The sequence below is a fragment of the Pezoporus occidentalis genome, unplaced genomic scaffold (assembly GCF_034315485.1).
Source record: "Pezoporus occidentalis ecotype Australia unplaced genomic scaffold, CSIRO_AGI_Poc_V1 ctg144, whole genome shotgun sequence".
Classification (NCBI taxonomy): Eukaryota; Metazoa; Chordata; class Aves; order Psittaciformes; family Psittacidae; genus Pezoporus; species Pezoporus occidentalis.
The window spans coordinates 46645-61080 of record NW_026913252.1 but is presented as its reverse complement, the minus strand read 5'-3'; the positions used below and the strand labels follow the sequence as shown (position 1 = coordinate 61080).

The window sequence follows — 14436 nt, the reverse complement described above, 5'->3', positions numbered from 1 at the left end:
TGTTTAAAGGGTGGATGCTGTCCTTCTGCTCCCTAAAAACAAAGTGAGGAGGGGGAAAGACTAAACAGAAGTCAAGATACGTTTATTATCTATTTAATCAACCTGGCAGGGAAAACCATCATCTTGCATTGAAACGGAGACTTTAGCTATGAGGATGTGAGGCAGATGAAGCCCCTATCTTTCAGCAACACAACTGGGCTGTTCCCAAGCACAAACTGGGGATCAAGAATCAAAAGGAAAGAATATTTTTAACTCTACTCTTATCTCTGTAGCTGTCATGCCAAGGGCTACTGAGGTGGAATAAGAACAGAGTTTCAATCATCAGGCTACGCAGACAAAGTCACTGAAATGGGTACTGGTCCTACAGGCTTCACAGGATCCACATTCCAAAGGGCAGACGCAAAATGATGCCATATCCTCAACAGCGCACCTGCAGGGTACGGCTCTTGGGAACAGCTGCTATCAAGAGAACAGCAGCAGCATTTCATTGTGCTACATGAGCCTTTGTTCCAGGAAATTCAGAAGAGAGCAAAACCCACCACAAGCACAAGCTGCACGGCAGAGGCTTGTCTCACCATCGCTGAGAGAAGAAAGCTCCTCACAGCACTTAGCAACACAGGAAACAAGAAACCCAGGTTAGGTTTTCCTTCACTGCTAATATTCTATAGAAGCATTAGCCAACAGTAGCAAACTTGCTAAAACAGCATCCATTCCCACCACTGTCTACATTTAAAGTTATAAAGACAGTGGAGCCAAAAGCTTAACTAATATTAACAGGGAAGCGATGCATGTTTCAGGACAAGGCTTAGACTAACTCCCAAGTTAAATGAGGCTGTAAATGAGTGATTCCAATAATACCTCCACATCAGTTGTACAGAACTCTTTCAAACCCGCCACACGCCATTTGTGCAGTGCTTTGACTCATAGATCAGCCTTTTTCAGGGTGTCTGGTTTTTCTTTGTAAGCTTGAAAACCAGTACAAAATGAAGGCAGTGCAGCACCCCTCAATCCTAGTTTCCAACATTACCATGTAAATGTTTGCTATTTAATGGGAGTTATCACCTTAAATGAAATCAGAAAGAAGCATTTATGAACCTGTTGTAACAACTTATGTTAGCACACAATGAAGTTGCTGGTTGTTCAGTTTGAGCATTTCACAGCAGTACACAGCTCCTTCCTTTTTCTAACATTTGTAAGAGATCAATAGACCAAAACATTTCTATAAGACATGCGGCCTTAAACTGAAGAAACAAAAAGGCAAAAGCTGCTTCTCAGTTCTAAACTTCTCAAGATTTCATGGCAACAAAGTACCCTTTAATAATAAGGAAGAGGTTTTCCCACTCCCTTGCAATACTGTATCAAACTCTGAATGTACAGACCATTTGCATTTATACCAGCTGCTTTATCCCGACTGACTGTAAGAGGAGTATTGAATTCAGCCACACTGCTCAAGAGTAACTTCTATTTCCCCAGGCCAACAACAAAAATTGAGTATTGATCTTGACAACTGCTCTTTTCTCCAGGAGCTAAATCACACCCTCCTGCTGAATTACCCAGTCTCTAGCAGCTTATCTGAAGAGATGAGCTGCATGAGAACCACGTGAAGTTTTTCGTATGAGGACAAACCTCCCATTGTGATAAGCATGTCCAATGAAGAATTACTGACTGGGGGGCAAATTATGGCATTTCTCAGGACTTTTTCTCCCCTCCCATTCCTTACCAAGCAATTCTCCTGTCAGACTGGAAAGTTTCCTCCTTCCAAGCATCAAGGTCACAAAACCCAACACATCTTCACAGCATCACGGACTGGTCTGTGTTGGAAGGGACCTTAAAGCTCATCCAGATCCAACCCCTGCCACAGGCAGGGACCCCTTCCACTAGAGCAGCTTGCTCCAAGCCCCTGTGTCCAACCTGCCCTTGAACACTGCCAGGGATGGGGCAGCCACAGCTTCTCTGGGCACCCTGTGCCAGCGCCTCAGCACCCTCACAGGGAAGAGAGTATTTATGTAAATATCTATTTAAATAAGTAACTACTTCTTCACCAGTTTAGGTGATATTCTCTACCATTACTTCTGCAGCTGATTTTGTTCTCTCTTATTAGAGGCTCTAATAAACACAGTGCTAACACTAAATAGTCCAGTAAAATAGGACAACTTCAGTCATCAACTGACTGCAGACAGATGTGTAGCAGTTTGGTACTTGCCTCTTGCGAAGAAAAAACAATGACAAAGAAAAAAAGCAAAAATTCACTTGAAAAAAGCAGCATCACTCATCTCTCGCCTGTTTAAAACCCTGCCCTTTTCACTGATGTCATTAGGTGCTCTAAGAAAAATGAAGGAAGCAGCGCTCTCTTCCTGGTTCAGTGCATTATTTAGTATCTTTACCATGGAAGTTCTGTGTAATTATCCTCAAAATAGGGTATTTTGAGGGAGCTCCACAACATAAGGAAATTGGAATAATGAGTTGCATTTCCCCGTCCACCGTACCAGCTAGCATTTTGCGGAAGCCGTACATCTTCAGATATTGGGTAAGTCTCTCCCTTTCTTCAAATCCATTCTTAGTATCAAGATCGTTACAATTTCTCCACTCCAAAGAACCTAAATGCCATCACCATCAATCTCCACAAGCTCTGTATGACAACTACCATTAACAGAATGACCTTTCTCCAGGTAGATTTTCGTTAGTAAATTAGGACAGAAAACAGTGAGTGGCTCAGCTCAGCCAAGTGGAACAGATTATCCACAGCATCCTCCATGATGTCCATTGATACCTGTGCTGAGCAACTGGGGACCCAGTAAAAGACATCATTCAGCACAAAGCCAACAGCCTTTCTGTTGTTTTATTTTTACCCCTGCAGTAAGCTAAAGCATGCTTTCTTCAAAGGTAATGCAGACCAGTTTGGCTGCTGCAGAGTGTGTCTGCAGAGTCCCAGCACATGAACCATATCAGCTCAGCACATCCCACTTCCATCTGCAAATGCCCTGTCCCAGGTCTGGCCTGCAGTTATTTCTGCTGAGGGTTAGAGAATGTGACCACACAGGAGGAAACAGTCAAAGATGAGCACCAGAGCATGTGCCTGTTTCCCAAACGGGCCAGGACATCACCCACATCACTTCATGCTTTCCACCTAGCTGCAGAAAAGCCTCCAAACATCTGTGTTCTGCTAATGGACAGATGCCGAACACAGCAAACAACTCCATACCACATCCTCAAGCTCAAATTTATGGTTTTTACCAATCCTTCTAAAGATGCATTAAATGTTCACTGTATATAACCTGTATAGTAAAGGAAAGGCAGTGAGGATGTACATCCCTGCCCCACAATGCACACAACCTGCCTGCCTTCCTCTCTTGGTAGAGGAAGAGGATGCTGCTGGGGATGCGCAGGCTGGGGCAGTGGGTGAGGAAAGCTAACACTGCACTGCTCAATCCCATACCAGGAAGGATTTGGCTGTTCTTGAGGCATTCCTCCCACTTCAGCCTTGCTAACTGGTCAGAAAGAGTAACTGGGACCAGAATGCTTTTGTGTAAGCTTTGCATTAGTTCAATCCACTCGCTGCAAACCACTAACTTGTGGGGAGGAAGGCTTTAGAAGGAAGAGAGCAGCCTGTTAATCTGTCCTTTGTTCACAGCACAGTGAGGACACTGCAAACATTACAGAAATGCAAACCTTCAGAAGACAGCTGTGTGTGGTAGGAAAAAGTGCTGGACAGAAAACTGCCTTGTTCACCCCCTTGCAAATCACAGAGCTTGATTTCTTTAATGGCTGATAATGTATGCATGAAACCATATATTTAGCCATTATATGCGAAACATGAGGAACATGATCCCTTGATTTTTCCTGGGAAGGCCAATATGGCTTAGAAAGAGGAGAGAGGCTTCCTGTCCCTGGAGCAAAATCGATTTGTTAACAATACAAAAGAGAAAGGGGAGATGCTGCACAGCATTTGAACAGGTTTCTTTGTCAGGAGTGAGGAGAGGAATTACTTCCATCAAATGGAATACAAGAAACTAAATGCTTCCCACTTCACCACACTGCACTCATGAATGGACAGCACTATTTGTTAAGAACCAAAGCTGAACTATTACCCAAGAACAACATATATTTTTTTATGCATTTACAGGGTAAAGATTTTCCAGCAGACCAGTCTGACAGAAGAACAATTTGCCTACTGGAAAATTGGCTGGAAAAGTCTCATTCTCTGGCCCATTCCAACAGAAAGCAGCCATACACCAGAACAGAGAATTTGGCAAATATCCGACATGCATAAAAACTACAGTTCCCTAAACACTGGCCTATGGCATTTGAAGTAAAATATTCCAGGATATAGGAAAATTCATCATGTTAATTCAGATCACTGACAAAGCACATCTACAAGGATGTGCGGAAGACCATTTGTTACTATGATAGTAAGTGAACAAAATCATCTCTACTGTATTATGAAGCTGTAGCAACCTACCTGCACACTTAGTCCTTGTTGTGAGCGGTGGTCCAGGGGGGCCAGTGCCTCCTTCTCCAGGGCGAGTGAGCAGCACCCGGATCTCATACTCCACATCAGGGTCCAAATGCCAGAGCTTGTAATTAGGAGAGTCTACAATGTGTGTTTCAGCCCAATTCCCAGTGGTCGTCCGGTACTCCACCTCCTTCAGTATGATGGGCCCATCTCCAATGATGGAGTTGGCGTTGGGTTTAATCCACAGGTACGTGGCGCCGACAGCCAGCAGCTCAGGGGGGGCAATGGGAGTTGGGGGCTCTGTGGACAGCAAAAAATCATGGAAGCATGAGACTATTGTGGCTAAAGGAGCAAATTTCCACTTGCAGGGATACACTAACCTCAAAGCAACTATGGTTTAAAATAAGACACAAAGTCACTTTTAAGAGATCAGAAGGTTTACACTTATTCCCTCTCTAAACATCTGAGCAATAGCACTCAATATAATACTGTAGGGTGAGGGGTAAAGAAACTTTAAATACAGACAACTGAGTGCACTTGGCATATAAAAAGTACAACAGCCCTTCCTCTACCCTGTGACCTAACATGGCAGAATATCACAATCATTACTCATGGTATTAGGGTTCAGCCAAATAAATGAGTGTAATTCTTACTGTGACACAATTAGCTGTGAGTGGAAAACTCAAATGACTTGCTTATTCTGTGATTTTACCAAGGAAAAGAAAGTTTAAAGATAGGATGTGATTTTAAATCAAAGCACTGGCTGCGTGTGTGAGAAAATACCACTGAAGTTAAACACTAGGGAACACAGAATCCCAGGTTTGGGTTGGAAGGGACCTGAAAGCTCATCCAGTTCCAACCCCTGCCACAGGCAGGGACACCTTCCACTAGAGCAGCTTGCTCCAAGTCCCCGCGTCCAACCTGGCCTTGAACACTGCCAGGGATGGGGCAGCCACAGCTTCTCTGGGCAACCTGTGACATGGCCTAACCATGGGATATTCCCACGGTTGACAATATCAGTTGTCAGGATACTGCTAGAACTGAGCTTGTGTAGCTCAGAACTAAGGCAAACTCTGAGGCAGCAGTGAATCAACACCTCCTGTCACTTTCGATTACAGAGTTTGCTTAACTTCAGGATTAAAGGCACTCAAGCAAAGTGTCTACGAGGCTTGAAGAGTGGCCAGACGTCTGAAAAGCATCATGAAGAGGCAGGAACCTGGCTGCTGAATATCACCTCTGTGACAAAAAGAAAAGCAAACCAATAGAAGACATCTCAGCAGCACCCTTTGATTAAAGCTCCAAAATGAAGCAAAATAAGATGTCTACAGGGCTCTGGCTACCTGCCTGGTTTTTATTCTTCCCCCTCTCATCAGTGTGTAAATAACACCTGCATATTGGAAGGTGCATGAACAGCCTATGCCTTGTGGTTTTGAAAACCTTCAAACCTGAGCTGAACTTTGCAAGATTATGAGCAGTTCTCTTAACCTCCCCTGGCCATCCCTGTGTCACACACTAATGCATTTTGCCCTCAGCCCCAAGGACACAAACTCTCTTCTGTCATGAAAATAAGGTGACAAAAGGACGTCTTTGTCTCAGAAAAGGGAACCTATGAACATTACAACACAACATTCATGTTAGAGTTCTGGGGCAATTACTCTAAACCCGGTTAAAGGTGATTCCTCAAAGAACCCACAGAACTGGAAGAATCAGAAAGGGAGAAGAAAGGAGCACCAGCACCACATGAAGGGAGGAAGATGGGTCCTTCCCCTCTGGAGAAGTATTGCAAGTTAAATATCTGCTCAATGAAGAGAAATTCATGTGTGGAAACCATTATTACACAAAATGATCAACTGAAACATCATTAATTTCCTTTCTGTTGGCTAATGGCAATGAACCAAGCTGTCTCCTTGAGACTGACTGCAGCAGTTGTGCATTTTACCCCTGGAACAAAAAGCAATCTGAATTGTCACTGCAGCAGGTATCCAACGTGACCCAAAACCACTGTTGCGAGGTAAGCTTTGCGTGGAATGTCTGTTTCTGCTTGGATTTGGCACTGTTCCCCTAACTCCTGCCAGAACCCCTTTCTGATATGTCAGGCTGATTATGTTTTGACTTAGGAAGGTGATTTGTCCAAGAAATTTGCTTTCAGGAAATGCATGTGGATACATTTTCATTAAAAAATCAAATTATTATAAATCACAGTTTATTACTTGCTTCTTGGTGCAAGGCAATTAAAAGATAGACTTAGTGCTTTTTATTCCCAGTGCAAAAAAGACATCTTACAAGTCACATCCGAGCGGAACGCACGGCAAATGAAACATTAAACTCCATTCTCCTGGACTGCAGACTTCAATAGCAGCATGATCCTGGTTACTTTGGGATTTGAATGCAAGTTAGAAGAGATTTATGGGACAGAACATAATTAATAGAGCAGTTTGTCCTGCTAAAACCAGCCACGGACATCTCATCTAGCATGTCTAGAAACTACCATTGCCAAAATGATTTAAATTAAGATTTACACAGCATTACTGTCTTCACTATTGCAGGTCACACCTAAACCTTCCCCACAAAAAAGTGACAGTCCCCCAAAAAATTGATGGTGGTTCCACCCCATTCATTTCCCCCTATTTAAGTACCATTTGAAAACCAGGTGATACAGAATATTGGAAAATGAGGAGTTTAAACCATATTCTTCCCAAATTTTACAGCTCCTATAGTAGCTACTGAAGGCTCAATCCCATCTCACTAAAAACAGTGTGCTCTTCCCTACTGGCACCAACTGGACAAGAAGCAATTTGTTTAATATCACTCTGTGCCAGGTTCCTGCAAGTGAAGGGCATGAGTCTCTCACTTTATTTACCAAAAGTGGCACATAACCAAGAACCATTTCTTGCCATTGCTAACTAAACTCACTTGCGAGTTACAGGTGACCAACCTGACATAGTGATCTCGCTGTTTAATTAAAATCCCTACATGACCTTGATTAAAAAGACATGGTGACAGATAAGCCTCATGCAAATGTAACTGGGACCAACCAGCCCCATTTGATCGAGACAGTGTTTTGTATTGGAAGCATTGTCTTGGCTTCTTGTTTCCCTTCAGCTCTTCTCCTTCCTCCTTTTCCTCCAAGTGCACAGGAGAAAGCCACAGGCTTCCCAGCAGTGAGGGCATCTGGAAATGCATTTCTGGAACTGGAACAGTATCTAGCCTGAATCCCAGATGGAAAGACACAGAAAAACGTGGTTCCCTGCTGCCCCCTTTCAAGGAAATAAAAAGACCTATGTTGAACAAGCTCAAAAAAGGAAGTTACTGAACATGAGTAGCTTTTATGGGATGTGCAAATCAGTTCCAGTTGTGCAGACATAAGGGGAATTTGGGATATGCCTTTCTCCTCCCACTAGAAGAAGAAATACAGCTGTGGATTACAGCTTTGAAGCTGCAGAACCCTGCTAGGGCTTTAACATGACAGAAAGTTTGGTAATGCAAAGACTGTGAGAAAACAAAACTAAACTAACCTCAAGGACCAAAAAAGACCAAAGAGAATCATGGAAGATCTTGAATTGGAAGGGACCCAATAAGGATCACCGAGTCCAACTCCCTGCTCCTTGCAGGAATACCTAAAACTCAACCCTATGATTAAGAGCATCATGCAGATACTCCTTGAGTTCTGACAGAATCAATGCCACAAATACTATACTTTGCAACTACTGTGAAAAACACACATACTTTACTCTTTGGAAACTCCTCCCGAGTGTTTCTACTCTACTACTGGAGTACTTCTTTATGTGATCTTTTAAGCAAGACAATTCTAAGCAATTGTTAGATGATGGAAGAAAATTGCGCTCTATGAATCCTTCAGATGCAACTGGAAGACTGAAAAATAGGAGAAAAGTCCCCCAACAAGTGTTATCACTGCCTCCTGTGAAATAATCCATAAGAAAAAGGCATGATAGAAAACATAAAACCAGCTGGAGAAACCCCTTAAGCTATGGATCTTCTAGGAATAAAACTTAACTTCCTGAAAATTCCTTTCTTGTTCATACCAAGACCATCTGACAAAATGTACAGCCAAGATGGCCAGGAACTTTAACTTGCAGTGATGGCCTCTCAATGGCTTTAGGCAACAGGAACCCCTTATGCTACAGAACACCAGCATATCACAAGGTTCAGCAATTCTGCTTCTGAAGTACTAACCTCTATGTTGTTTTGTTACTGAACAACCACGCCAACACATGAATTCCTCACACAACTCTCTCAAACACTGAAATAACGTCTCAATTTTGGACTAAGAGAATCAGAAAACCAGAGAGGAGCCAGAGGAGCCTGACCCAAGCCTGCTTAATAGAGGAGAAAAACAGGCCTGTATGTGGCTGGGCCATGCAGTCCGCACCTTCCACACTTCCAGCTGACCTGGAAACCCTTCCAAACCATCCGCTGTGGATTCCCCACACACAGGCCAGGCTTGCAGAGCAACAGAAGGTGGCTGCACCATGTACAGACAGCCCTGCAGTGTTCTCATACACACAACGTACAGCATAGGCTCCAAAATCAGATCATAACAGTCTTCGACATTCTCTGGGGGTTGAAGAGGTGGGGATGGGAGCTGCTACCAGAAGACATTTGCCCAACAAGCAGGATCTGTGTTTTCAAACATGACACTGCTTATTCCTCTACTAATGGGAACTGCAAGCTACAGGAGCAGCTGTGGACTGTGCTTGCCAAGTGGAGAAGGGTGGAACTGGAAAGCAAGGGAACCAAATTTCAAGTTCTGAGAACTTTTTTAAGCAAAACCAATACAGAGCAAAACATATTTGTGTGGTTTTCTATAGAATAACCACAGACTATTGCAATTTAAAAGCTACCTAGATCACAGGTACTTAAATTTGCATTTAAGAAGGCAAACTGAGCTGTTCTAAATAAAAATGGAATCACGTTGAATGCCTCTGTTCTGATTTTTTTGTCCCTCCATTCTTTAGGCAGAATCTGTCACCTTTGCAAACCTTACTGCTGGCTACTGGAGATTCACTTGACTGAGCATCAAACCTGAGTACCCTTCCCAGTGCTACACCACAGCAATAAGCAATCTGAGCTCTTAACGACAGTATTTATCCTGGCAGTGCTCATTAACACACTTCCTACTACTGTAGTAAATGGAGCCATTGAATTTTGTTTTCCAGGGATTGTCCAAACTCCCAGTTCCATCTACTGCACAAAGAAATGGCACAAGGACTTTTACAGTATTTAGCATGAGGCTATTTCACTGTGCTGACACCATGCTAACAGGTTTTTGTTTGAAAGAGAGACATTCAGATGCGTCTCACAGTGACAGATCAGGCTGACAACAGTGGCACATGTCAACAGTGTCAGAAGAATATGACAGCGGCATTAATAAAGTGATTCCTTAATTCACCCGCACGGATAGACTGCGCCAGCAAACAGCAGAGTTTGTGTGCTCCAAACCAGAAATGCCCACATCCAATTCTGACATTAGCAATTTGGAATACTTAAAGCCAAAATCCAGGAAAATGAGAGAAGACTTTGAGGGAGGGAATCCTGCCCCTCTGCTGTACCCTGGGGAGACCTGCAGTCTGACCCAGCTGTGGGGCAACAACATAGAGTGTCACCAAAGAAAGCCAGTGGAGCAAGAGACCAAATATTTGGCAGGATGTTAGTCTTCTGACATCCCCCAAACCCACAATTCAAAGACTATTCCCTTTAAAATAGCATAGGTGCAGCACTTACATACTAAGGGAGAACTTGCAGCAGCCTGATGAAAATGCAGAACACATGCTCTCTATGTGTTTTCCCTTAAGAAGCAGTGGAAAAGGTCCTCAGTGATTTGAACACATGTGTTTTAAATTAAGCAACTAGGTTTAAAGAAAAGAACCCTGTAATGCTGACAAGAGTTACTATAAAGCAGTAGAAAACATCTTAACTATTTCCTAAAAGCACTGCAGTCACCATGCAAGACAGCAGAACAAACCTGAGCTGATCAAAGTTCATCTGCATTGGTGTCACTTATCAAACACAAGCTCCTGAGAGCAGGAAGAACTGGAGCAGAGCCTCCTGCCAACTCTTCCAATGGTGGTACAGGTTACAAGGAGAGGGGCAGTGCTACCAAGGGGAAATTCCAGTAGCACACTGTTTCATTAGCATTTCACACTATTTGTGTCTCAGCAGCTTAGCCTGGATCCACGAGAGCCTCAGAGGATGCTTTCATTCTCTAATAAAGAAGAAAATAGCATCGGATTAGGTGAACACTATCTCATTTCCCAGTGTAAATTAACTGAATTAGATGGAAGGCTCTGTGCTCTAATTGTAAAGCTTATTACAAGAACTCACATGGATTAGAACTGGATGCTTCTCTTTGAGTCATTATTTGTACTGGAAAAGAGGAAATAAAGGTGACTACAGACTCCCATGGCTCAGTATTGATACGTAAGAATCCCCAGGATTGCAGCAGAACATGTACATGAGGCTTGTGCACTGAGTGCTAGAAAGAAACCTTTATTCACAGGGCTCCCCCTGCACAGGACACAGGCTGTCTCATAGGTAATCCCTAAGAATGACAAGCTCCCCAGGGTTGGGAATCACAGACAATTAACTCTCATTTTTAATGTGCATGCAATTTTCTGAGTTTTTCAACTGAAAAAAAGCTTCAAACTGACATAGAATCATAGAATAGGGTTGGAAAGGACCTTAAGATCATCCAGTTCCACCCCCCCTGCCATGGGCAGGGACACCTCACACTAAACCATCTCACCCAAGGCTTTTTCCAGCCTGGCCTTGAACTCTGCCAAGGATGGAGCATTCACAACCTCCCTGGGCAACCCATTCCAGCGCCTCACCACCCTAACAGGAAAGAATTTCCTCCTTATATCCAATCTAAACTTCCCCTGTTTAAGTTTTAACCCATTACCCCTTGTGCTATCACTACAGTCCCTAATGAAGAGTCCATCCCCAGCATCCCTGTAGGCCCCCTTCAGACACTGGAAGCTGCTCTGAGGTCTCCACGCAGCTTCTCTTCTCCAGGCTGAACAGCCCCAACTTCCTCAGCCTGTCTTCATACAGGAGGTGCTCCAGTCCCCTGATATCCTCGTGGCCTCCTCTGGACTTGTTCCAACAGTTCCATGTCCTTTTTGTGTTGAGGACAACAGAACTGCACACAATACTCCATTATGAACAGGAGCACTAAAAGATGCTGCGAGGGCTGGAGCAGCTCTACTCTGGAGCCAGGCTGAGAAAGCTGGGCTGGGTCAGCCTGGACAAGAGAAGGCTCCTGAAGGGGAGACCTTAGAGCAGCTCCAGTGCCTAAAGGGGCTGCAGGAAAGCTGGAGAGGGGCTTGGGACAAGGGCCTGTAGGGACAGGCCAAGGGGAATGGCTTGAACCTGCCAGAGGGGAGACTGAGATGAGCTCTTAGGCAGAAGCTCTTCCCTGGGAGGGTGCTGAGGCGCTGGCACAGGGTGCCCAGAGGAGCTGTGGCTGCCCCATCCCTGGCAGTGTTCAAGGGCAGGTTGGACACAGGGGCTTGGAGCAAGCTCCTCTAGTGGAAGGTGTCCCTGCCCGTGGCAGGGGTGGAACTGGATGAGCTTTAAGGTCCCTTCCAACACAAACCATTCTATGATCCTGCAATTAATTTAGGCATCAGGAATATCTGAAAGGGATCAGAAAAATAAAGCCCAAAACAAACAAACAAACAAACAAGCATCATCTCTTCTCTGACAATGGAGATTGAAATACTGGAACTTTCCAGAAACTCTGGTGAAAACATTCTGATTTCTTCAGCAGAAACTGCTTCAACTGCGCATGCACTAGTGGTCATTCAAGTTGCATGTCACTTCTGGACCTATGTCTGACTTTCTATAATCCCAGGGTTTCTACAGCCTATGCATACTCAAAACCTACGTTGCTTCCTTTAACAGCCAATTCCACAATTTGAAACATCAGTCTATGTGAGGCTCTTCTTTCTTTCTTATGACTCCAGGAAGACTGCACAAAGATACAGAAAGCTGCATTCACATCCTATCAAAAAGAATGTCCTCTCCAGCAGTCCATAGCCAGGGGCAGCTTTATCTCTCCCTCGTGTATCTAGCTCCATGGACTATTTAAGCTCATACATCATGTGTTATTAAATCTGTTTCAGCTTTCTGCATGAACAAGCTGGTGATCTCCTATTGGGACTGGAAATGTAAACTCAACATGCACCAAAAAAGGAGAAAGCAGGAATAAACACATAAACTGTGAAACATGTAATTTCAGGTCAACTCAAGTTCAAGCAGCTTCATCAGTTGCTATGCTACCAGCTTATGATGGTGGGAAAGGAGGAAGGCAAAAGGATTTTACAGCTTCATCTACAGTGGCTATTTAGCACCTTCTGCTTTCCGGCACATCTCTGCAGATTGAAGGATCGTTAGTCTTTAAGCTGCTGCAATGGCAAGTAACTGGAGGTATTAACCACTATGAAGCAGCATAGAATGGTTTCTCTGGATTGATTACGCTGCTTAATCCATAGCAGCCTGCTAGGTTTGCAGGAAAAGCCTGAGGCAGGAGTCTTCATTTCATTTAAGGCAAAGAGGGGAATTAAACATCCCACTGCCCTTTACCACCCTGTGCACTGCCTAGAGATGTGCGAACAGTAAGGAGAGCCAAGGCAATAGCCAGGCTGGAGTTTAAATATGCGAGACCACCATGGCAGAGACCTGTAGACTCAATAACATCCATTCTGATGTTGCACCACAGATACTGATCTCTCTTCTTGCAAATACATATGTACCCCAGAGCTGGGTCAGCTTGAAGAGGGAAGACAGCACATTTCAAGGCATCTTCACAGTGAATCCTCACAATATACTGGTAAAGAGAGTATGAGTATGTTGGTTTATAATAGGAAATCATGATTAATGGAGAGCTGCAGGGCCAGAGACTAAATGCATTCTGGTGTTCCAGGCTACAGGCTTTATGACCCCCTCCACAGAAGCATATGCCAGGCTTGACACATAAATTTAGGCTTTTTTGGCCCATACAGCACAATGTTTTCATTTAAGCATTTATTTCCTCATGGCAGGTCTGTGAGAAACACTGATCACATTTGATCATGAGGAGGCAAGTCAGGTCTGACATAGCCTCTAAAGAGCTGTCATGGACATAGCAAAGTCAGTGACAGAGCTCTTGGGAATCCACCATGGTACAGACACACACACACACACCAGTAAAGCAGCACCCGAGGAACATTTCAAGCCATGCACCTGGATCATGGGAAGCAGCATGAACAAGTACCCAGGCAATGAAGCCCAAGAGTGGATGGCCACCTGAGTGCACGCTTGCTTGATACTCATCTGCACAAGAACATGGGTCAGATCTCAAACCTTGGATGAATCAAAGGTGACTGATTTTAAAAGGACCTCTGCTGAGTGCTCATTTTGGAAGTCACTCCTGTCTCAACTGACTGAAATGATAGACCTGGGCAGGCTGAGGCACGCAGTTAGCACAGGGAAAGAGCAGGCTTTGCCGTCATCACAGCTATGCTTCACAAAAATATAAGAGATTCCTCTCTTCTTTCTCCAGGGTTACTACAGATGTACTCCCCAGGAAACCAAAGGAAACTATTTGAACACCAGGATATAAATGCTGTTTAAATACTCCTTAGGCAGATTCCAGAACATTCACAGTAATAACACCTCCAGAAATTGCCCTTCAGATGTAGTTTACATCTGGAGTAGCACTTTTCATCCTAGAAACTCAACGCAGATGAATCACCCTTCCACAACAAAGTGTGAAAATGAGCCAAGTTGCTGCCAATAACTGTTGTGCTGCCATGAAGGCCATTCTGCTTATACAGCTATGTGAGCAACCTCAGCATTTATTGACATGTCGATGAGGCAAGAATCTTTGCTTCTGGTGGCAAAAAGAATCATAGTCTGCAAGACAAACATCAGGAGAACAACTTGAAGTTCCATGGCAATTTCCAGAACATAAAGGAATCTAT

The 14436-nt window shown here is 44.0% G+C and overlaps 1 protein-coding gene across 6 annotated transcripts in view; it reads right to left on the bottom strand.

The window, feature by feature from the left end:
* The window catches only part of PTPRT (protein tyrosine phosphatase receptor type T), a 278660-nt gene that overhangs the window by 221536 nt on the left and 42688 nt on the right, over nucleotides 1–14436 (bottom strand). For all 6 annotated transcript variants that reach the window (XM_062610067.1, XM_062610071.1, XM_062610066.1 and 3 more), the window contains exon 5: nucleotides 4460–4753. In XM_062610067.1, coding sequence (XP_062466051.1) covers nucleotides 4460–4753 — 294 coding nt within the window. The remainder of the gene's footprint in view (nucleotides 1–4459; nucleotides 4754–14436) is intronic.